At 38.4% G+C, this 25,766-nt stretch overlaps 2 protein-coding genes across 2 annotated transcripts in view; one reads left to right on the forward strand and one right to left on the reverse strand.

The window, feature by feature from the left end:
- LOC125936832 (protein sel-1 homolog 2-like) overlaps nt 1-17,925 on the reverse strand; it is a 37,795-nt gene extending 19,870 nt beyond the window's left edge. Inside the window, exon 1 of the mRNA XM_049651162.1 lies at nt 17,765-17,925. Coding sequence (XP_049507119.1) covers nt 17,765-17,822 — 58 coding nt within the window. The 5' untranslated portion in view covers nt 17,823-17,925. The remainder of the gene's footprint in view (nt 1-17,764) is intronic.
- A 6,762-nt stretch (nt 17,926-24,687) lies between these two features.
- MACROD2 (mono-ADP ribosylhydrolase 2) overlaps nt 24,688-25,766 on the forward strand; it is a 2,036,271-nt gene continuing 2,035,192 nt past the window's right edge. Inside the window, exon 1 of the mRNA XM_049650090.1 lies at nt 24,688-25,008. Within this exon, the coding sequence (XP_049506047.1) occupies nt 24,963-25,008 (46 nt within the window). The 5' untranslated portion in view covers nt 24,688-24,962. The remainder of the gene's footprint in view (nt 25,009-25,766) is intronic.

Below are 25,766 nucleotides of genomic sequence, written 5' to 3' on the forward strand. Positions count from 1 at the left end.
AATAATTTTCACAAGCATTTTTAACAAATCTTTTTTATAAAGAATAGAATATATATACACCATATAGAATACATATATAGTCCTTGGTATATTTCATTTTTGCTTATACTTGAAGTTTCTGAACTTACCGCTTCAGAAAAATAAGTCTTTGAAAACCTGATATAACAGGGTATCACATAATGGCCTGTCTACTACATTAGTAAGACTGATAATTTTCAATTACTAAAAAAATTATTTGATGCATTGTAAAAATGACCCTACATATTTCTTGAAGTATGTGATACATTCACTTTATAGACTGAAGAATTTGACTCAAGACAAATATGGATAGTCGGAATTTTATTTTTCCAAAAGTTGTGAGCTTGTACTTTTTAGAGCAGATTATGAATGTTCTAATGTTATCTCTGACATTGTATTTATTAATTTGATATGTTTTATTCTTTCTCTCACTGATGAACTTTAGTATTTGATCTCAAAAATCTGTCTTTTCTGTTTGTAAGACAGACCTTGTAGAAACTGGTTGTTCAATATTTAGTCCTCTGTCAAACTGGAGAAACAATTGGAAAATTCTCAATAAATATTCAACAACTTCATGGTGAAACATGGAAAATTTTTAAAGAAATATATTTCATCAAATTATATACATTAGATACATTAGGATTGCTCTTCAGGTTCAGGGTGTAAAATAAATTATGCCAAAATAAGAATGTTATTATAAATTAAACTTCCTTTATCCCAATGTTGCCAAGTGATCATTTTGGGGCCATGGATACTCATTATCAGGCAACATAGCATCATGGTCCACCATATGGGCTTTGAGTTGAACAGGCCTGTATGCCAGTCCTGATTTCGAATCAATTTAAGTAATTTGTTATGGTAATCTAATAAAATAATCTATGTAAAGTATTTAGCATATACTTAATACATATTCAGTACATATATATATTCAGTCACATATATAATTATGACTATTATAAAAAGACCTACTTCCTTAAAGGATTGAAGATGCCTTCAAAATAATAATATACGTGAATTAGTACTTTAAAAGGACCACAGAAAATAAAACATTAATAGAGACTTAATATGTTATCAGATTTTATTAATGCTGTGCCTATAATGTGACTTTTCTCTCAATTAAGGTATTTTCTTCAAAACAAATTACTTATGGGGTGCCTGGGTGGCTCAGTCGGTTGAGTGTCCAACTTTGGCTCAGGTCATGATCTTACAGCTCGTGAGTTTGAGTCCCGCGTCGGGCCCTGTGCTAACAGCTCAGAGCCTGGAGCCTGCTTCGGATTCTGTGTCTCCCTCTCTCTCTGCCCCTAACCCACTCGCATTCTGTCTCTGTCTCTCTTAAAAATAAATAAACATTAAAAACATTTAATAAAAAACCCCAAGTTACTTAGCCTAACTATATTTGTGTATTAGAAATCAGACAACGTGACTGATTATAGCTACAGTAAATATGGAACAATTTTTTTTTTAATTTTTTTTTAATGTTTATTTATTTTTGAGACAGAGAGAGACAGAGCATGAACAGGGGAGGGTCAGAGAGAGAGGGCGACACAGAATCTGAAACAGGCTCCAGGCTCTGAGCTGTCAGCACAGAGCCCGACACGGGGCTCGAACTCACGGACCGCGAGATCATGACCTGAGCCGAAGCCAGTCACCCAACCGACTGAGTCACCCAGGCGCCCCAATATGGAACAATTTTTAATCTCCATTATCATGACTAGAAAAAGTAAACTGGGAAAAGCAATGTGATTTGATCTATTCCCATTGTTATATTCCCCAGGGTACACAGAATAAAATTAGAGTTAGGATGCACAGAATATACAGACATAGAACAAGAAGTACAAAGTGTCATGTGTATTAGAGCAAGAGGAGAAAATTATGGATATTAAGTGGAATAACGTTTGTATTATACACTGGACCAGAAAATCAAGCTGTCAGTGGTCACATATTAACATGAAAATTACAGGGCTAAAAGCAATTATCAAAGGTAGGATAAGTATAGATAAAAATGTGGATAAAAGAATTAGTGAGATGGGAGGAGGTGTAAGAATCTAACTGAAGGAACAAACTATTTAATAGCTTAAAAGATAAAAAGAACATAAAGGTAGCTGGTCATTATTTCCAGCATAAGATGCACAACAACAAAAATATGTTTCTTTTCTAAATTTCAGGCTTTTAGGTTTTCACCTAAAGAAAACAAAGTTTTGATGGGCTACTGGGGAACAAATGCTGCTACAAACAATATCTTTCACAAAACTTTCTAGCAGGTTTTTACATATCAATTGGGGAACATTGGTGATTGCTGGAGACCTGTCCCACTGTTTCATCACTTCCCTCTATCTGAATACTGACATCGGAGGGCAGAACCAGGAGCCCACAGGGTGTTGCCAAGAGCCAAGGAAAATAATAGAGAGTAGTCCAGGGCCTTCATCAAGGAACACTGCCTACCCCTGGGGCAGAGAAACTTGCCAACATGCGCACCTGGCTGGATTTCCAAATTGCCATGGACCAGTGGCTGTTGTACATATCTCATTCCCCCATCCTTTTTTTTTTTTTAAATGTTTATGTATTTTTGAGAGACAGAGACAGAGTATGAGCAAGGGAAGGGCAGAGAGAGAGAGAGAGAGAGAGAGAGAGAATCTAAAGCAGGCTCCAGGCTCTGAGCTGTCAACACTGAGCCCAAGGGGGGCTCAAATTTGTGAACTCTGAGATCATAACCTGAGCCGAAGTCGGACGCTTAACCAACAGCCACCCAGGTGCCCCTCATTCCCCCTTTAATTTCTATTTTTACTATTTTTTAAAGTTTTATTTATTTAAGTAATCTCTGCACCCAACATGGGGCTCAAACTCATAACCCTGAGATCAAGATTGCATGCTTCTCCAACTGTGCCAGCCAGGCACCCCTCATTCCCCTTTTTTAGACAGCAGTGTCTAGTGTAGCATAGTTTCGGCATAGTTGTAGCACAGAGAATTATGAGAAACAATAAATCATTGTTACTTGAAACCACTAAGTTTTGGGTTGTTATGCAGCAGTTGATGACTGAAAGCTGTCTGTTTCTTCAGCCTACTAGGACTCCTTGCATAGAATTCTCAATTCTCAAAAGCTACATTAGACCAAAAAATAATGCCCAAATAAATAATATATAATATACTCCTAGTGTTGAGAAAAGGATTAGAAGAAAATAATATCCAGGGATATTTATTGTCTTGATCAAAATTCTTTTCAGATCCACTTTCTCACGAAAGGCTTGATATACATTAACTCCTGGTTTTATCATTTATTTGCCCAACATGGCCAATGTCCTTTCTTTCCAAGACATGGTTTATCTTCCTTTTAATGGACACTGATTAACGTGACTAAGATTCTGAAAAAGAAAAAAAAAAAAAAAAGAAAGAAAGAAAAGAAAAAGAAACCACCACCACAACAACCAAAAAACTCCCCAAAACACACAAAAAAACACCTCTGTACTCTATGAGGGAATCTGCCTGGGAAGTTATAGGCAAATAAAATGTTTGCTGGTTTGTGCAGACAACTTTGGACAACATTAGTTCCAACAAATGGAACTAAACAGAAGTATTTTATTGATTCTACTGTCCTAGTTCTCTAAAATGGTGCTTCATGCCTTAGCTTCTTTGACCATTACATGTAATAATAGTATAAAAAATACTAACTATTGGTTCTTTTCTGACCTTTCTTTCAGACTCTGTGTCGTACACTGGCTTCTGTGACTTTAAACTATCCTGGATATCCTTTTTCCTTTCAAACCCCTATTTTAGATATCCTCTTTGGTTTTATATCTGCTAATGACTGCGTATTTCTCAATGCCAGTCCTCACCTCTTCTCTTTGGCATGACCTAAGAGTTGAGCTGGGTTAGCAAGGACTTTGGAGTGGACAGATGCGGAGTGCAGAAGTTCAGGAACTACAAAAGGATAATACACTGATTCCAGAACAGGCAGCCACTTAAGAAGTAAAAGCCTGGGAATTAAACTGTAATGACTGGAAAGCAGAATAACACAAGTCATAGGAAAATCCACAGAAGGAATCCAGGACGGCAGAGGTGAGACAAGTGATAAGAGACAAACCTGGCAACAAGGATGGTTCCAAAACCTGGGACTAGTCACATGGGAGCAGGTGAAACCAGGGACAGCAGTGCGTAGATGTGTCTAAGTCACCAGAAATAGGTACACAACTGGGGAGACGTAGGAGTAAGAAGAGTGGGGGTTTGTACCTACAAACATCCAGAGAAAATTTCTGTCAAAGGGATTTCTGTAGGGGTGAGTTTTCAGTTTCCTGTGGAAAGCCTAGCATAAATCAGACCCTCATCATTTCATGACTACATTCTTACAACAGCCTCCTAACAGATTTAATCATGATTGCTCTAATTTTAATCCAATTTACATCTACCCTCAGAATAATTTTCCTTGAGTACTGTTTCCAGCAAGGCACACATCTGCTTAAAAACCCACAAGTCCCTGTAGCTTACTGTATAAACACTAACTCCCTATGTTGACTTCCAGTTTCCTCTAGTCAGATTTAACTCCACATTTACAAGTATTTTTTAAATACAAATAATCTGTTCCACTAGCTCCTGACTACTATTTGAAAGTTTTCTGCTTCACTTTCTGTAAATTTAACAATTCCTATTGAATGGACTAAAAGTTATCTATTAAAAATTCAAAAAATACCAGATATAATTTTAGGTCATTTATTATTTTTGGTTTGTGAGATACTTAGTTTTGGACATCATCAACACTGATGTTCAGAAATAACATTTCATTATCTCCTTACTTAGCCATGTGACCTTGGATAAGTTATTTAACTGCTCTGAGCTTCAGTACTATACCTATCTCTGGAGTAGATATGAAGACAGAGTAGAATTATTATTATTATTTTTTTAAGTGTCCCAATTTATTTACTTATTTAATATAATTTATTGTCAAATTGGTTTCCATACAACACCCAGTGCTCATCCCAATAAGCGCCCTCCTCAATGCCAATCACCCACTTTCCTCTCTCCCCCATCCCCCATCAACCCTCAGTTTGTTCAAGACAGAGAACTAAAGTGTAGTGTTTGGTGTTTATTAAATACACGGTAGCTGAATAATAAATGTCAGTTCCTCTCTCTTCTCCAAAGGCCTACCTTTTTTTAAATACATACATACATACATATATATATATGTATATAATTTATTGTCAAATTAGTTAACATACAGTGTGTAAAGTGTGCTCTTGGTTTTGGGGGTAGGTTCCTATGGTTCATTGCTTACATATAACACCCAGTGCTCATCACGACAAGTGTCCTCCTCATGCCCATCCCATTTTCCCCTCCCCCCCACCTCCCCATCAATCCTCAGTTTGTTCTCTGTATTTAAGAGTCTCTTATGGTTTGCCTCCCTCCCTCTCTGTAACTATTTTTCCCCCTTCTCTTCCCCCATGGTCTTCTGTTAAGTTTCTCAAGATGCACATAAGAGTGAAACATATGATATCTGTCTTTCTCTGACTTATTTCACTTAGCATAATACCTTCCAGTTCCATCCACATTGCTGCAAATGGCATGATTTCATTCTTTCTCATTGCCAAGTAGTATTCCATTGTATATAAAAACCACATCTTCTTTATCCATTTGTCGGTTGATGGACATTCAGGCTCTTTCTATAATTTGGCTATTGTTGAAAGTGCTGCTATAAACATTGGGGTACAAGTGCCCCTATGAATCAGCACTCCTGTATCCTTTGGCTAAATTCCTAGTAGTGCTATTGGGTCATAGGGTAGTTTTATTTTTAATTTCTTGAGGAATCTCCACACTGTTTTCCAGAGTGGCTGCACCAGTTTGCATTCCCACCAATAGTGCAAGAGGGTTTCCATTTCTCCACATCCTCGCCAGCATCTGTTGTTTCTTGGGTTGTTAATTTTATCCAAAGGCCTACCTTTTAAAAGCAAATGTTATCAACATCTGTGAGAAAATCACTTCCCTTACTGAAATAAAATTAAGAAACTATATAGGGTAAACACTGGGAGAAGAATCTCCTACTGGATTTTACCTTCTCTTTGGCTTTTTCTCATGTAGCCACTGCAAACACCTTTCCCTTCAAACTCCTTTCCTGTGGTTACTCTTACCACATCTAAAACACATTGGAATTTTCAAAATAGAGTTAATAATCCCAAGGAAGAACAACAAAAATGTAAAAGGCATGGACAGAGTCCAGTATACATTGGCAGATCTCTGGTTCTATAATACCTCAACTGAATTCTCCCTGATTCTATCTCATTCCTTTTTCTAGAAGAATTTCTGGCATTCCCAGAAAAGCCACTCTAACTTATACTTCCACACATGGCATATCAGGATATGAATCTTTCCTCAACCTAACCAACACTTATTTTTGCAAATATATTGGGATAAACTGATATTTCATTGTTAATTTCCATTTGCAGATTACCAGCAAGATCACATTCAGGGGCATTTGTATTTTCCTCTCCAAGGAACAGACTGTTAGATATTTTCCCCATCTTTTTATTAAGCTTTTTAAGAAAATATCTTTAGGAGTCTTAAAATATATTCTGGATATTATTTGATTGGTGTTTATGTTATAGATATATTTTTAAGTCTGTTAGTAGCCTTTTAACTATAGTATCCTTTGCAGCACAGTTGTTTTAAATTCAAATGCAGTCAAAACTATCAATCTTTTCTTCACCTATAACCTTTGTGTAACGTGTGTGTATGTGTGCATGCACGCGTGTCTTGTTCAAGGCCTTACTAATCACTTGAATGTACATTTTCCTGCATTCCCTTCAGCCATTTTTATAGTTTTCCTATTCCTGTTTATGTTTCTGATCAATCTGGAATCAGTTTGTTTTGACTGGCATGAAGTGGAACCTGGCTTTTACTAATGAATAGACAATTTGACAATAACATTCATTACAGTCCATCTTTTATCCATTGTACTGAGAAACCTTCTTTTGGTAAGAATTTCTCATTTGTACGTTGTTTCATTTTTAAACTCTCTGCTCTATTTTCTTGATGTATTTGCCTATTATTCTGGTAATACACTATTTACTGTAGTTTATAATTGCATACTTCACTATTTGGTTGAGCAAGAACTTCTCTGTGGAGATACAAGTGCACATATGCACACATACCCTTGTTCCTCTTTTAAAAACTTGTCTTAGGAATTTTAGTATATATTTCCTCATTTCCTCTCTAAATTTTTTTTTTAACGTTTATTTATTTTTGAGACAGAGAGAGACACAGCATGAACGGGGGAGGGGCAGAGAGAGAGGGAGACACAGAATCAGAAGCAAGCTCCAGGCTCTGAGCTGTCAGCACAGAGCCCGACGCGGGGCTCGAACTCGCGGACCGCAAGATCATGACCTGAGCCGAAGTCGGACGCTTAACTGACTGAGCCACCCAGGCGCCCCAAATTTCCTCTCTAGATGAATATTATAATAAGGTTGTCAGATTCATTTAAAAAATGTATTGATATTTTCACTGGGATTGCACTGGATTTACCTGTTAATTTACAAAGACCTGGCATATTTATAATACTGAGATTCATTCAGGTGTATAGACTTGATTTATTCAGTTTTCTGTTTAATGCTCTTCAGAAAATTTTCATTTTTATTACTCATATATGCCTTGTCTAATTTTTATTAAATTTATTCCCAGCTATTTTTAAACTTCTGTCACTCTTGTGAAAGGGACTTCCCCCCCCCCCCCCCCGCCAAGTTTTAATTTAAATTCCAGTTAGTTAGCATACAGTGTAATATTAGTCTGAGGTGTAGAATTTAGCTATTCATCGCTTACATACAACACCCAGTGCTCATCACAACAAGTGCCCTCTTTAATAGCCATCACCCATTTATCCATCCCACCACCTACCTCCCCTCCAGTAACCCTCAGTTTGTTCTCTATAGTTGAGAGTTTGTTTACTGTTTTGCTTCTTTGCCCCCCTGCCCTGCCCCATGTTCATCTATTTTGTTTCTTAAATTCCACATATGTGTGAAATCATATGGTATTTTCTTTCTCTGTCTGACTTATTTCTCTTAGCATAATACTCCCTAGATCCATCCACATTGTTGCAAATAGCAAGAGTTCATTATTTTTTATGGCTGAGGAATATTCCATTATACACACACACATGCACACACACATGTATATGTATATACAACTTCTTTATCCATTCATCAGTTGGCGGGCATTTGGGCTCTTTCCATAATTTGGCTATTGTTGATAATGCTGCTATAAACATTGGGTGCATGTATACCTTTGAATCAGTATTTGAATCCCTTGGGTAAATACCTAGTAATGCAATTTCTGGCAATTTCTGGATGGTAGGGTAGTTCTATTTTTAACTTATTGAGGAACCTCCATACTGTTTTCCAGAGTGGCTACACCAGTTTGCATTCCAACCAATGGTGTAAGAGGGTTTGCCTTGTGAAAGAGATTTTTAAAAATGAATTTGATTGTTATATTTTTTAAAATTAAAACGAACATTTACTAAGCTGTATCATGTCTGAAAGGTTTCTTTGGTTACCATTGATTTTTAGCGTTCCTCTTAAATTCATGCTTTATTTTCCTGGAGCACATCTTCTAGTCAATATTTCAGCTAGGATTTGTGGGTGATAAATTTTCTGAATCCATTCATGTATGAACATGTCTTATTTTGCCATTACACTTTACAGTTTGTCAGGTTATGTAATTCTAGATGCAAAATCATTTTACCTCAGTACTTAGAAAATATTTCTCCAGTATCTTTTTGTACCCAATGCTACTAATGAATTTGAAGTCAACATGCTGCTTTTCACCTTGTAAATAATGTATTTTTTCTCTTTAGAATCTTTACAGGGGCACCTGGGTGGCTCAGTCGGTTAAGTGTCTGACTTCAGCTCAGATCACGATCTTGTGGTCCGTGAGTTCGAGCCCCGCGTAGGGCTCTGGGCTGATGGCTCAGAGCCTGGAGCCTACTTCCGATTCTGTGTCTCCCTCTCTCTCTGCCCCTCCCCTGTTCATGCTCTGTCTCTGTCTCAAAAATAAAAACGTTAAAAAATTTTTTAAAAACAGAAGTTTTACAATGTTCTGATTATCCATAAAGTACTAAACATTTACCATTATTTTCTAGGAGTGGGTCTTTTCTCAATCTTCCTCCTTGGCACTCAGTGGAACTTAATCTAAAAACTCTAAAAAGGGTCTTTTTAAGATCTGGGGAATTTTATTTAATTTCTTTATTTCTTCCTCTCAGTTCTTCTATTTTCTCTTTTTGGAGATCCCATTATGTGAATTTGTAACTTTTAGATGGATCCTCCATGTTCTTGAACCTTTATTTCATACACATCATCTCTTTTGTCCATTTTCATTGTGCTTATAAGAGAATTTCTCAGTTTCATTTTTGAGCTTCTGGGTTGCTATTCAGCTCTGTCAATTTTGGCATTCAGCCTTGAGGTTTTTATTTTTATTATCATATATTTCAATACCAAAATAGCTCATCTTTTTTCTTTCATTAAGGCATGTTCTTCTTTCATGGATACAATATCATCTCTAAATTTCATGATAATCATTTTAATGTTCTGAAGACTGCAATGTTCTGAATGATGTTCTGAACTCTACTTGTTCTGATAATGTTCTGAAGAACTCTACTTGTTCTGTTTCCTCAGGTATTATAGTGTGTGTGTGTAGGCTGATGCTTTTATGTGGTTACTTTTCCTCATGTTGGACTTGGATTTTCCCTCTTAACCTGTCTCTGAATGCTATAACAATCACCTCAGCCTGCCACCAGTTACCTTATGGGTGTTGGAGGAGATGCTATCAGGAAGTGTCAGACAGGACCTAGTCATCTGGGAATAGGTGTTCCCTCAGTATCATTAGCCATTTGCAGCAGACATTACATCACTGCCAAAATGCCACCCCAAACCTCATGCTTTGTCTCCTTGTATACTGAATTATTTTTACTATATACTGAAAACTTTATCTCAGTGGATTGAGACCTAAAATGAAGTTGCTTTCCAATGGAGAGAACATGAATTTGATTTTGCCAGGTGCCTAGGGCAGTACAAGTACAGGACAATCTTAGATTGAGTTCTAGGCTCAGGGTGCCTGGGATTACCCAAGCTGTAAATCTCCAATGGAGCTGGGCTGTGACCATAACTTCTCAGGAATGTATTTTTTTTTCCTCTTACTTTACTCTGTGTTTTGCTAAGTGTCAAGTTTCTGCAGACCCCTGGACTTGGGAGGGGTGGGTTTACTTCTGGTCTGCCCTTATCACAAGAGTACAGTACTTTATGGTCCTTGGTGGATGTTGAAAAGGTCTCCTATTAGACTCCTCACCTTGGAAAGATCCTGAGAATCAGATTCTGTTCTCCTTGCTTTGTGAGGCCACAAAAACCAAAGGCCACATTTGCCTGGCTCAGGATAACAGCAGCTTTGATGTTCAGGTGCAGGACTGGGACCAAGGTGAGGCAAGTCCCGGCCCTGCTGAGGTGCTCTTGTGCTTACTTCTCTTGATTTTAGCAATTACTTAGATTTTCTTATCTGGTAGTTCTTTACCATCTTCTCAACTCTGATGCATTTAAGAAGCTTGTATATTTTACGCACAACTTTTTTTTCAGTGGGATGGTTGGACCAAATAGCCTAGTCACCTAGCCTTTCATTACTAGAAATGAAAATTCTGCTGTCTCCTTTGCATACGGAGGTGGTGGTCATGAGGAGGGTAGGAGTCGGACTGCTAGGCTGCAGCTGCTATTGTTTCCAACCAACAATCCTCTCTTTTTGCCCCAAGGATCCTTTCCTTTTTCCTGAACCCACTTGTATGTCATTTCTAACCATATTCTCTTTTGTACATTTTTGGGTAAAAGTTTCTACTTTTAATCCATTCTTTTATTTTGTCTTTTAGGTTATTCATAATTTCTTTTTCATTAAGGGCATTCCTACTTGTTTTCCAGAGGCTATGAATTGTTTTCGAAGACTATGTTCTATCAGGGAAGCTTCAGGGTGTACACTTTTTCCAAAGTGAGAATATTCTCTTCAAGGACAGCACTGTAATCTTGGTGCTACCTCTGTGAGGCAGACTTACAGAAGTCTTAAGAAACCAGTTTTTCTTGACTACTCTATCTCATTGGTTGATGAACTACAGAAATAAAATTCGATGGCTACAGTAAATAAATTTCAGATGCCAGTAAAATATAAAATCAGTGAAAAATGATTAAATGCCACTGTTAGAGTTTATATAATCACCATCCTGCCAGAGCAACTGGTTGAAAAGCAAGTAACTCAATCAGTCACCTAGCTGTTTGTTCTATACAGCAGCAAACGTATGTATACTACATTTTAAAATGTTTGAATGATGAATTGAATATTTTATTTTTCATCTGGCTGCTTGGCAATATGTCGAAACAGCCTGAGGTAAGTAAATATGACTATGAGGCAAAAACTCAGAGCAGTCCACTTTGGAGAATACAGACTTAGAAATAACAAACAGGTGATACAGAGTAAAAACAAGAGAAAAACGTGATTCCTACTGTACAATTCCTGTTTTAGTAAATTCTGTATTGCAGGGTTTTGAAAATCTGTAAATCTCGAATAGTAGACATAAAAATATCTGCATGACCTACTCCACAGGTTTTGGGAATGTGTTATAGAAATTTTAAAGTGTTACAAGTGCTAATTTAAAAAATTGTTGAGAACCTGATGAGGAAGTTAAAAACTAACTCAATTATGAGACTGTGATGCATGAGAAAGGTGCATGTGCTATGAGGAAGGGCTTGGGAAAGTTTTTTTTTTTTTTTTTAAGTGGGGGAGGAAGTAGAACTTGAAATGGACCTTAAAAGATGAGTAGGATGTTATGCTGTAGATTTCTGGTGGTGATGGGAAGAAAATGGAATGACAGTACATTCCTGCAGTCAGGCCAGCTTTGTGAACCATTCAACTGCAGAAAAGATTGAGAAAGACATCAAAGTGAGAGAGTTAGGTGGTATACTGAGTAGCTACTAGTTTAAATTAGTTAAATTAGTTGAAATAAAATATGTGTGTAGCAGAGACAAAAAAGAAAGGAAGTCAGAATCTAATTGCATAGGATTTTGACTGCTGGACAAGACATTGGGATTTTATTTGGCATAAATTAGGTGCTTGAAAATTATGACCAAGTCTGGGGTTTAGGAATATTATTTCTGGAAGTACTGTATTGTAAATAAGAGGAGAGTTAGAAGTACAGTCATGTAGGGGCACCTGGGTGCTCAGTCAGTTAAGTGTCCAACTTTGGCTCAGGTCATAATCTCACAGTTTGTGAGTTCGAGTCCCACATCAGGCTCTGTGCTGACAGCTCAGAGCCTGGAGCCTGCTTTGGATTCTGTGTCTCCCTCTCTCTCTCTGCTCCTGTCCTGCTCACATGCTGTCTCTCCCTCTCAAAAATAAATACATATTAAAAAATATATAAAAAAAAAGAAGTGCAGTCATGTAGATAAAAGATACTAAAATGAGACCCTAAATTGAGACATGAAAATGCATAGATGGGAGAAGCACTATGGAGTTGACAGGATTTGTTGAAGGAATAAAGGAATTTATGATGGTAAAGGATTAGAAGATTCTGGCTCCAGATGTGGCTTTGCAGAATGCCCCTGAGGAATCAATTTGACTACTCTGGGCCTCAGTCCTATCACCTATACAAAACATTAAATTAGATGATACTTAGTGCATTATAACTGTATGACTATACAATTTTCAGGTTTTGTTCTTGAGAACTAGGGGAGCAGGGAGGGATGTTGATGCCATTAATAAGAGAAGAAATACAGAAGAGGAGCTAAATTTGAGGTTGAATTTAAGGTGTTTGCAGGCCATATACTACTGGTGATATCATCATGCTGCTGATGTGCACATCTAGAGATAAGCAGGAAGGTCTAGGATGCAAATACATATGTAAAAGAAGCTGGGGCTTGGGAAGAAGTAGCAGAGACATAGAATATGAGAGCCAATTTCTGAACTTTGGGCATAACATTTAAAGGGAGGGTTGAGAAAGATAAGCCAGTGAGACAGTTTAAGATTCTACATAGGTAGAGGGGGGAAAGAAGATGGAGAAAAGTGTCAAGTGTTGCATAGAGGTTAAGAAACAAAGAGTAGTGAGAGGTCACTAGATTTGTAATCAGTGGGCTATTGCTATTCTTTGAGAGGGCAGTCTTAATGGATGGGAAGTAGATCTTAGGATCAATCAAGAGCAGGTAGAGGGCTATCACTGACAGAGAGAATTCTTGGGGCAGGTATGTGACAAGAGAGACACATGAGCCCTTGTACACAGAAAATGGAATAGAATTGGGAAGAGTGTCAGAAGGAGGCGGTTCCTCTAAGCAGCCTGAGTAACCCGAAATAAAGCTGATGCAGGGACATTAATGGGTTCAGCTATGAGGTGGGGTGGGGGGAGGGTCTGTTCATCCAGCTCTTCTCAGGCTGAGGGCTGCCCTCCTCCCATTGAGTGTTGTCCTATTGAATTGTTCCAAAGAGTAGTAGTCATTGTAGAAGTAGTAGTAATATTGTAGAGTTGTAGAAACCTTTCAGATAAACCTGGGTTATGAAGAAAGAGACTTATATTTTTCAAGACAATTCACAAAAGAGAAATCAGCTTCCTTACTGATTTATAACATAACGCAGTAATCAAATTTCTCTATAATAGTGAACAATCCCATCATGACACATGTGCTCTTTCCTGCTTCTCTTCAAGGAAAGATGCTCTAGATACTTGCAATGTATTTGTTCCCTGTTTAGAAGTATAATGTAAAAGAACTGAAAGGAAGCAAAGGTAACTCAGAACTCCTAAATTCTACAAGTTATTTAAAACAGCACTGGTAATAGCAAGCCCATTAAAAAAATTTTTTTTTAATGTTTATTTATTTATTTTTGAGAGATATCACTTCTCGGCCTTTTGGCTAAGATCAAGTGTATTTAATTTTGAGAGAGAGACAGAGCATGAGCAGGGGAGGGACAGAGAGAGAGAGGGAGACACAGAATCTAAAGCAAGCTCCAGGCTCTAAGCCATCGACATGGAGCCCAACACAGGGCTTGAATTCATGGACAATGAGATCATGACCTGAGCCTAAGTCGGAAGCTTAACTGATTGAGCCACCCAGGAGCCCCGGCAAGCCGCTTTATGTAACAGTAAGATATAGTCTGCTTGTACTGCTTAGGCTCAGTATCCTCTGCAACACGTCCAGGGCTTGGCCTTAGTGTGGCTCTGACAGGGACCTAGATATGATTGCTAGACAATTGCTTTCTGAATTCTGATTAGTTTCAGATTGATGAGCTACTTGCCTTTTTCAACTGGGATAGAATTGCTACATGGGTGTCAGGGAATCGCTATAAACTTTCTATTTCATTTTGTTTTATATCATATATTTTTTTAACTGTAGAACTTGTATGATAGTGAAGAATTACTGCTAGAAAGAGATAGACAAATTAGGAAAACCTTGGATCCCAGATAATTTAGAGCCAGAAGTTCTGGCAATGTCTTTTGTCTGCCTCAGTTATATACCTTACACTACCTTAAATCAGAAGCTGGTTTGGAAGTATGGAAAGAGAAAATACTGTGGATTTTTCTTCCATTTTCTAAGCCACACTTTGGAATAAACTATGCATTTTTTTCCAGCAGAATGAACTACTTTTTTCTAAGGATTTACCAAAAGGGAAAAAAAATGTCAGAAACTCTTTTAGAACTTTCCCTAGGTCAATGCAGAGTCAGGAACAATCACATAGTTATGGCAGCTTCCCTCTCTCAATAATTTTACATAGGTGAAGTCAAAGTATATTGAGCATCAAGTGAAAAATTGTATAAAAAACAATATGCAAGTTTGCAAGGTATATGTGAGTGAAAAAAAGGCAGCCCTGTCTGTTTTGCCTGGAGATCTAGGGTTATAAAGGCCGGAAAAGAAAAAACAGAGTGGGGTAAAACCTGATTTTGGGTACGAACCACAGGTCTTATAGCATGGCTTGTAAAGTAACTGTCTTGTCCCCTAACTACTTCCCTGGGTCTCTGTAGACCTGCAATCAATAAATTATCTCTTAAAGACTCAAGTCTGACCTTGCAAAGTGCCATAATACAGAAAGAACTCTGTAATTATCATCACTCTCTACTTTCTCTCTTCCTATTCACTCCCATCAATTGAAATCAGGTTTTGTCCCTGCTTCTCTGATAAAACTATCCTGGAAAGGTAAAGACTTCCCTGTTGTTAAATCCAGTGATACTTTGTTGGCCCTTACCTCACTTCCACACTCTCTCTGGCATTTGGACATGCCCATCTTCTAGGGACACTCTTACTTTGGACTCTTATGTCACTATTTTCTCTAGCCTTGTCATCCATTTGCTCCTCTCAGTCCCCACTCTTATTGTTATAGTTAAATCCTCATTGTGGCATCTTATTGTGGTTTTGATTTGCATTTTCTTAAGGACAAATGATGTTGAATATCTTTTCATGCATTTTATGGTCATCTTTGTATCACTTTTGGAGAAATGTCTATCCAATTCCTTAGGTACATACCCAAGAGAAATGAAAGCAGATGTCCAAACAGAAAATTTGTATACAAATATTCATCACCCATTAAAAAACTGGTTTGCTGTTTTGCTGATGAGTTTGTAAAAGTTATTTATATATTCCGAATGCTAAACCTTATTGGATATATGATCTGCAAAAATTTTCTCCTTTTGTGTGGATTGTTTTTTCAGTTTCTTGATGATGTCCCTTGAAGCATAAAAATGCTTAATTTTGATGATGTCTAGTTTATCTGTTTCTTCTTTTTTTGTGCTTTTAGTGATATACCTAACAAATCATTGCCTAATGAAGGTCACAAAAATTTATGCCTGTTTTCTTCTAAGAGATTACATCTTTAGCTACCATATTTACACCTTTGACTCATTTTACATTAGGTGTGAGGTAGGTATCCAAATTCACTTTTTTTGCATGCGGCTCTCCAGTCATCCCCATCATTTGCTAAAGAAATTATTCTTTTCCTTCTCCATTGAGTTGCCTGGCATGTTTGCCAAAAATCATCTGGCCATAAATTTGAGGGTTTAATTCCAAACTCTCAGTGATATTCCACTGACCTATGTCTGTCCTCATGTCAGTCTCATACAGTCTTGATTACTGTAGCTTTGTAGTAAATGTTTAAATTGGAAAGTGTGTGTCCTTCAAATTTGTTCCTTTTGTTTAAAAACATCCACTTCTATATTAATTTTCAGATAATTTTCTTAATTTCTGCAAAGAAGTCAGCTGGGATTTTATATTGAATCTCTAGATCGATTTGGAGAGTATTGCTGTCTTAATATTAAGGTTTCCAAACTATGAACATGAGAAGTGTTTTCTTTTTATGTTTATTTATTTTAAGACACACGCACACACACACACACACACACACACACACACACACACGCGCACACACACACACAGAATATGAATCCCAGGCAGGATCCACACGCTGTCAGCGTTGAGCCCCATGCAGTGTTCCATCCCACGAACTGTGAGATCGTGACCCGAGTTGAAATCGAGTCAGATGCTTAACCTACTGAGCCCCCCCGGTGCCCTGAGAAGTGTTTTCATTTATTAGGGTTTTCTTTAATTTCTTTCAACAATATTTGTAGTTTTCAGAGTAAGAGCTTTGTACTTTTGTTAAATTTATTACCAGTAACTATTCTTCTTGATACTATTCTAAATGGAACTGTTAATTTCATTTTTTTTTTGTTCATTGTGACTGTAAAGAAATAGAATTTACTTTTGTTTATTGACCTTTTATCCTGCAACCTTGCTCAACTCATTTCTTAGTTCTAATAATTTTATAGTGGATACCTTAGGATATTCTGTATATTAGATTCTGTCTTTAGGGAATACAGATAGTTTTAGTTTTTCTTTTCCCATCCTGTCCACCACAAGTACAGGTGAGGTGTGGATTTTTCGAAGATGCTTTTTATTATTAAGCTGAGGAAGTTTCTTTCTATTTCAAATTTGAGGAGTGTTTTTATCAGAAAGGGATGTTGAATTCTGTCAAATGTTTTTTTTTTTTTTTCATCAATTGAGATGACCGTGTGTGGTCTTTATCTTTCACTCTATTGATATGGTGTGTTACATTAATTAATTTTTGGATATTATACCAACCTTGCATTCTTGGATTAAATGTACATGAATATTTCTTAGGTTGAATTCAGGAAGAGTAAATAATCTGAGGACTGAGTAAAAATTAATTCAATAAAAGGCCAGAGAAACAAGACTGGAAAATAATTTCCATTTTAAGATAGTAACTAGTTAGAAATCCTGGAAACTTTGGAAATACATATGTTACTGTGAAAAGATTAAAGGCTGTAAGAATATAAATTAATGCACTTTATAACTCTTTGAGTCCTCTACTTTTCCATTAAAGTCCTGGAACTAAATATTCATAATATTCTGGATTCAACAAAATTTAACAACCTGTCTCAAATATCCCTACTCTATAAAAATTACTTTAATGCTTTCCTCATAAATTGCTCAATCTTTTCTATTTTTCCCTCCTTCCCTTTCTCCCTCCCTCCTCTTTCTCTCATACACACATCTTTGCCAGATATTATCCTAAATAAGAGTATCACTGATTTCTATCCTGTTTGGATATTCTTAAGTACTTACCCCCCAAATGGTATCAATTGGGAGTATAGTGAGGTTACTTATGATCTTCGAATCAGCTTCTACCCTTACTACCGTTAAAGAGAGAAGACCCTCATAGACAACCATAAAGACAGAAAAAAACAAAAACTTACTTCTAATCATGACCCCAAGAATGATCAATATCTCTATTAACAGGGACAGGGGCTTCATCTTCTCATAAGCAGTTCCTCCTTACTTATAACACAGGCAGAACTAGGTGGCTGGCCCACAAGTTTCCTCTTTACAGGTTTGCAGGGGTCAGGATTTGGTTGCTAAGCAACCATTTCCTTATTCTTGGGCCAATGAGCTGCCAGAAAGTTCCTTTCAACTGGAATGAAGGCAGCTACTGGAGAGAGCAGGCTACGGGGAGGGAACCATATCTAGTCTGCTAGTCTGGTGGGAGGGAGATAAGGAGTATGTTTAAGATATGTAAGAGTTGCTCTCTGAAAGGAAAGGAATAAACCAGAAGTCCAATTTGTACATGTCTACAATAACATTCAAGTGATTTTCAGAACTGCTAGAAGTGTTTATTTTTATGTTACCTTCAGTGTTGCAAGCTGCACTTATATGAAAACACAATTAAGTACGTGAGCTGACCTAACATCATCCTTTACTCTAACATCTGAAGGCGATGGTGCACGGGAAGCATATGGATCAAGTCTGCTTTCGTCCCCATCTTGGTGAAAATGTTTATCCTCTTTTTGAGTAAAGAACTGCTGAGGTTTTACTGGGACAAAGGCAAACAAATTCCAGTGATCATTTTTTTTTTTAAAGGCATTTCATTACACTTTCCTTGAAAGTTATTTAAAAATGCCCTCTTCATTGTCTTTAACAATATGGGCAGTTCATAAGTGAGTACCCTCAAGGCTTGAACCAGAAATGAAAATGAATATTTAGGCAAAAGCATGGGAATATTAAGACTATCCAAGGAATGGAACTGAGAAATTATGCCTAAAATATATCCAACATTTACAGTGTGTAGAGGTAATTACTTCAGAAATAGACATATTTATTGCCTTGAATTTGCAGGTTTACTCCCTTTGTTAATTAGTTTCCCAATGCTTTAATCTCTCTCTGTCTTCCTCTTATAAGGACACTTGTGATTACATTTAGGGCCAACCATGATAATATTGGATAATCTCCCGATCTCAAGATCCTCAATCACATCTGCAAGTCCCTTCTGCCAAATAAGGTAACATTCATAGGTTCCAGAGATTAGATCCTGGAAATCTTTGGGACCATTATTCCGTCTATTCCCTAGTATCTTTTCCTTTCACCAAGGGACTTCAAAACGGGACTTTCCTAACTTCTGTACTTTTAAAAATTGCCTAAATATAATTTGTTTAAACTCTTAAATGTAATCTATTAAACATTTTCCAAATATTTTTTGCATTCCCCATTTGGATCCAGATTTATCAGTATCTTTCAGCAGATGATTTTGCCTCCTACTTTCACTGAAACTGAACTCATTGGACCTATCTTCCCTCTACTTTCTTTTCATTAAAAATTTTTTTGAATCTTCATTATTTTTTCAAATTCATCACAAAAGATGAAATGCCTTTTCTATACTCTAAGTCCAAGACTTCCCTCACTTTTGATTCTATCCACATTTGCTTTATCTTTTTCTGGTATTTCTGACATTTGTCCTTCTTTTCTCTTTTTTGTTTCAATCTTTTGTCACCAATCTTCTTAATTTAAACACTTTTCATTTCATTTCATGTCTCTTAGAAAAATTTTCCCTTGATTCTGGTGTCCTTCCAACTACTATGTACTCTACTTATCCTTTAATCTCTAAACATTAAAACAAAACAAAACAGACCACAATCACTTCTCATTGCTTTTCACTTTTTCTTCAACTACTTGTTTTTATTTTCACTGATTTACATAGACTACAAATTCAATGATCTTTTCTCAGTTCTCATCCTACTTGATCTGTGAGATATCTGATATTTCTAACCACAAACATCTTCTTGAAAACATATTTTTGGTTTCTCTGAAAATTGAGTTGCAAATATTTTTCTACTTGCTTGAACACAATTTCTCACTCATTCTATCACTTCCTCACCCATTCATTCACTTATTGAATACCTACTATATGCTAATGATGTATGCCATTCTTTTTCAGGCATTCGTTAATTTCACTCGTCAGTTACTCTCTTAGTCTTTGCTTTAAAATTATGGCCTCCCCAAGGTAACCTCTTTTGGTCTCATGTGCTCTTCCTCAGTTTTACCAACATCTCTGTATGGACGCTCATTCTCATTCAATAATTTTTATTGAGAATCTATTTTGTATCCGGCATTGTGTCATTCTCTGTGGGCAAAAAGATATACTTCCTGTCCTCAGAGAGTGAAAGAGAGTCCAGAGTGAAAGATAAATATTAACAAAAGAATCACTCAAATATATTTATAATTACAAAGTGTAAAAAATGCTATATAGGGAAGTAAATGAGCACTGAGGGCATATAAAAGAACATTGTGGGTAGGGCTCAGGTGGGGTCAGTGTTAGGGAAGGCTTTGCCAGGGAGTGATTTTTGAGCTTAATAAGAATAAGAATAAGAGTAGGTCCACTAAGGGGTGCCTGAGTGGCTCAGTCAGTTAAGCGTCCCACTCTGGATTTCAGTTCAGGTCATGATCTCACAGTTCATGTCAGTTTCCTGCTTGGGATTCTCTCTCTTTCTCTCTCTCTCTGCCCCTCACCTGCTCATGTGTGCTCTCTCTCTTTCAAAATAAATAAACAAACATTAAAAAAAAGAACAGTTAAAAAAAAAAGAATGGGTTCACTAAGCAAATCATGTCTCAGTTACAGTGGCAAACATGTGAATAGGCCACATGGTAAGAATAAGATGTGTTCAAGGAAGTGAAAAGCTCTATGGTTGGTATGAATGAAACCAGAAATTGGGTGGTGGGGGTAAGGATAATTGGTAGGTGATGAGCCTTCTATTCCTAATGATTTAGTTTTTATAAGACTGTATAAGTCAGCTTGGGCTGCAATAGTAAAAGGCTATAGATTGGGTGGCTTAAACAACAGAAATTAATTTTCTCACAGTTCAGAGTGCTGGCATAGCCTGGTTATGGCAAAGGCTCTCGTCCCATATTACAGATGGGCACCTTCTCACTGTGTCTTCACATGGCATGTATAGGGGGAAGGGGGGAGGAGGAGGAGGAGAAGCAGGAATGGAGATATACATATGTATATATATATAATATATCATATAATATATATAAAATATAATACATATTAATATAATATAAAATATAATCATGTACAATATAATATATATTATATAATATGCAATATAATAATATATAATCTATATATAATATTATATATATATGTATATATATCTTCCTCTTCTTATAAGGCCACAGTCCTACTGGATTAGGGTCTCACCCTTATGATCTCATTTAACCTTAAATATCTCCTAAGCACCCTGTCTCTACATATAATAACACTGTCAGCTAAGATTTCAATAAATAAATTTTGGGGGAATACAATGAAGTCCATTGCAAAGACCACTAGAAAGTCATTGAATAATTTACAACAGTGATTTACAACATGATCACATTTCACAACATGATCACATTTGAAAATGTGATGCAGGGCATAGAATGGACATAAGAGGGGCAAGAGTAGACATGGGGGCCACTTAAGAAGTCTTTGTAGTAGTCCAGTTAAATTCACACTGAGCTTATTGCAGTGTCATTGGAAAGGTGAGCAATTCAAGAGTGATACAGGAGATAAAATTGAGAAGGTATAGCAGTTCATTTGAAATGAGAATAAAGTTATAAGAGGTATCAGGGATAGTGTTTAGGTTTCTAGATTGTTCAACTGAATGGGTGATGAGCCATTCAAAGAGATAAGAAACACTGGAAGAAGTCTAAGTGTGGGGGAAAGATCATGAGCTCAGTGTGGTACATGGTACATTTCAGGTACTTTTGAGAGAGTAAATATTAATATTTAACACTTTTCAATGATAATGGTATTTTATCAAAATAGTTAATGCTAAAACAAATACCCTCTAAATACCAATGCTGTAACATAATAAAAGTGTTTTGTTTATATCATAGCTTGATGTGGTACTCCTTGGATCCTTGAGATACTCCTTCAAGCAGTGACTCAGGGATCCAAGCTCCTTCCTTCTTGACATGCTGCTTCTGAGATCACCATGAAATAAAAAGAGAGAATATGCATAAGTGTACAAAAGATTTGATGGCCTGGAATGGCATACATCACTTTTGCCTTATAACCCACTCAGCATACAGTTACACATCCTATCTAACTTCGGGGGAGGCTGGGAAATATCATTTTTCTATGGGCCAAGAGAAAGAAAATTGTATTAGTGAGCATCTTTGCCACATTTACTAGGTGCTAGTCACTTTATGTGTTTTAACGCATTCAATCCTCACATCAATCAAGGTAGATACTATATTACCATCTCCATATAATAATTTAAATAAGCAAGGTGTAGAGACTTTGAGTAACTTGCCAAGGGTCACAAAGTCAATAAGGGTAAACGTAGGATTTGAATCCAGATGGTCTGGCTTCAAATACCTTTTAGCCAGTGCATAATGCTGCCTCTTAAAGTTGTGATACAGTATATGGTAGCACATATCGGTCTAAAGTTCAAGAAGAAATTTTTATTGAAAATAATAAATTTGGCAGTCATTGGTATAACTCAGGGATTGCCAATCTCAGCAGTGTTGACATTTTGGGCCAGATGATTTGTTGTGGGGGGCTGAACCATGCACTTTAGGATGCTTAGCAACATCCTTGACCTCTGCCCACCAGATGCCAGTAGCATTCTTTTCTCAGTTGCAATAACTAGAAATGTCTCCAGACATTGTCAGTGTTCCCTACAGGGCAAAACTTCCCCTGGTTGAAAATCACTATTATAACTGAACCATGAGTACGGATAAAGTTGTTAAAAAAAAAAAGTATAAAGTGAAAAGAGATAAGGGGATAAGACTAAGTCTTAATGAACTCCAAAATGTAATGGCTGCAAAGGAAGATGGGCCAGTAAAGGAAACTGAGAAGGAATGGCCATACAGGAGGAATCTCCAAAGGGTGAGAAAAACTGAAGGAAAAGGATGCTGCAAGGAAGAATGAGAGGTCAAGAGTATTAAATGCTGCCAAGAGATCTTGTAAGAGAAAGACTGAAAAATGACGATTACATAGCACGTGACGGTCACTGGTCACCTTAGCAAGAGCTATTTCAGTTAGTTAATAGGAAAGAACCTAGAAGAGAGGGGACTAAAAAATTGGAAGTGGGATGTAAGGAAACTGACACAGCAGGTATTGACAACCATTTGGAAAGAAAGGAGATGCAGTAGCTGGAAGGTGTTGTGGAATCGCAGGGCAATTTTTTTTTTTTTTTTTTTTTTTAATCATGAAAGAGACTTGAGAAAGTTTAAAAGTTGATGTATGGTTCTAGTTCCTTGAGTTGATATGAAATAAAGAATAATCAGTAGCATATTTAAGGTTCCTAAGAAAGCACAGATGAACTCTAGGTTGGGGTGGAAACAGGTTCTCTCTTGTAACAAAAAAGATAGTGCCCAGTATGATGCACTTTCCAGCAGACACTTCACACTTAGCATTTCTAAATAAGAACTCAATATATTTCCCACAATATCTGCAACTGCTCTTAATTGCCTAATATTAATAATATTGCCATCCTCCTCCTAAACTAACCCGTGAAACTCTTATCTTCTTTCTCTTCTTCATTCTGTTCCCAAAATCTATTCCATTACCAGCGTTTACTGATTCTACCTTTGTAATGTATCTTGAATCAGAGCCCTCCTTTTATTTCCATTGCCAAAAAATAAGTGCATATTTTTATTACTAGCCCAAATGTCACTTCCTTCTTGAAGCCTCCCTTATTTCTCCCAGCCAAATGAATTTTTATGTATTTCACAGCATTAAAAGAAAAAGAGAAGCAGAGGCATTATTAAAATAAAAATTATTACATTAGTATGTCATGAATCATATTCATGAGTGTTCTGTTACTCAAACCATTTCATTTTTTTACAATTCTTAACAGGGCCTTTCTTTCTTCCTTTTTTATTATTAAAAAATGTGTTGCAAATATTAGCTCTTACACACCTGGCTTAAGTACAATACATAAAACAGCACCCCAATTGTCAAATAAATGTGGATTCACTACATCCACCAAATCAGCCTTGTGGATGGTCTAATATTTAGCAATGTAGTGCATTTGGGGAGAGGATCTAAATTTTGGATCACCCTACTTTTTTGGTTGGCTCCACCTGAACTGTATTTTCAGAACACCAACAGGTAAGTATTACTCAGAATCAAGCCAGTCCTTTAACCCAGTGCCTTGAGTTGAAGCAACTGGAGAAGGAACAAAAGGATAAGATGACCTGGCTCTGGTTGATCTGCTTTGATATAAGATTTTTGTTTCCAATGTAACATGTTGGTTGCCCACTACTTTTCAGTTCCTTGAGTAGTTCAGTTTATCTTTGTTCTTTGCAAACTTCACAGAACTCCAGTGAAAACTAATTTTTACTAAAGTTTGACGAGCTATTTCCCGATCCTTTCACTTTTTTTGGTTATAATTTACTCACCAAGAGGAAAGCTTCACATTATCTGATAAAATCCATTCAGACTGGTCAGTTGGAGTAGACACGAACAATTCGCGCTGACTCAATTCTCCTCTTACTTTCACATCTTCCAGTTCCGCAGGCTGCCTTCGCAGGCTGGTTAGCCAGTCACCTGGCGCACCTGGCCCTTTGGCCACGCCCTCAGGTCCTCCTAGCGCAGCGAAGCCTGGTGTAGTGCCAGCAGCCTCACGCTCCGCCCAGGCGTCCGTTCCACGCCCCGCCCCCTAAAACGCGAGGCCATCTCCAGCCCCCTCGCGCCCTGGCTCCGCCCCCTCTAGCTCCCCAACGTCCTCGGCGTCGGGCCCGAGCCTGCGCCTGCGCGTGCGCCCTGGGGCCGAAGTAGGGGCGCGCGGTGACTGGAAAGCGGAGAGCGGCGGGCGGTGCAGCCAATGGGAGGCGTCGCTGGCTAGCGGCTGGAAGGCGGGGCCTGCGCGGGTGTTAGGTTAGCGCGAGGCGTGACCTAGTTGACAGGCGCTGAGGTGCTGCTTTGGCGGCGGCCGCGGGGCTGAGGCGGGTGGGAGCCGAAGCGGAGCGCGGGCTGAGAGAAGCGACTGGCGAGCGGCGCGGGACTCGGAGCCTCTTGCACTTTTTTCCTCCCGAGTGTCCCCTCCCACCCCTCCCACTCCACACACACCCTGTTTGCCCGTGAGCCTGGGGAACTTGCAGCTTAAAGCCAGCCACCCCCACGGCAACATGTACCCCAGCAACAAGAAGAAAAAGGTGTGGAGAGAGGAGAAAGGTAACTGGCCCGTCGAGTCCTGGGGCTGTGGGGGGTGGGAGTCGGGTGGGGGCGGGGGTCAGGGCTGTGTGTGCCGCGGCGCCCCCCGCCCGAGCTCCCGTCTCGCGCCTGCCCGGCCGGTGCCGCCTCCCTCGCGTGTCCGTGTGTACACACGCGCACACGCGCGCGCTTACCGGCGTGCACGCGCCGCCCCCGGGCACCTGCAGCTCGCACACGTGTGGGCGCACGCCCCTCTGCTGCCTGCCGCGCCCGGTCACCTTCTTCCCATGCGGGGCTGCCTGCGCCTGGCTGGTGGCGGAGACCCCTGAGCGGCAGTTCCTGGGCCGCAGCACAACTTGTTCAGGTCCCCCACCCTCTCCTGGGACCCCAGCTGGGACTTTTGGACTCCTGGCCAGGTTGTCCCAGGCACACGTGCCCGCCGGCGGGCACATTGGCTGCTGCAGCTGCTGCGCCTTCGCGCCCAGCTCACCCTCAACTATTCACTCCTCGCCTCTAGCCCCCCACCCCCTAGCTGGTAGAGTGTCTACTCTTTCGGGCGTTTACCCCTTCTCCAGGCCTCTTCCTTCTGCGCCGCAGTGTGACTTTGGAAACCTGGAACTCTAGGGGAAACTGAAAACGGGCGTCTTGTCCGCGAGGATAAGCGCTTTCAGAGAAGTCTGAATGGGCTTTCTCTGCAGTGTGTTTCTCTGTATTTCATCCCCATTCGTAATCTGAAGCTGCTCAGAGTAAGGTTGTGAAACTGATACCACTCTCCATGA

This window comes from Panthera uncia, assembly GCF_023721935.1.
Source record: "Panthera uncia isolate 11264 chromosome A3 unlocalized genomic scaffold, Puncia_PCG_1.0 HiC_scaffold_11, whole genome shotgun sequence".
Classification (NCBI taxonomy): Eukaryota; Metazoa; Chordata; class Mammalia; order Carnivora; family Felidae; genus Panthera; species Panthera uncia.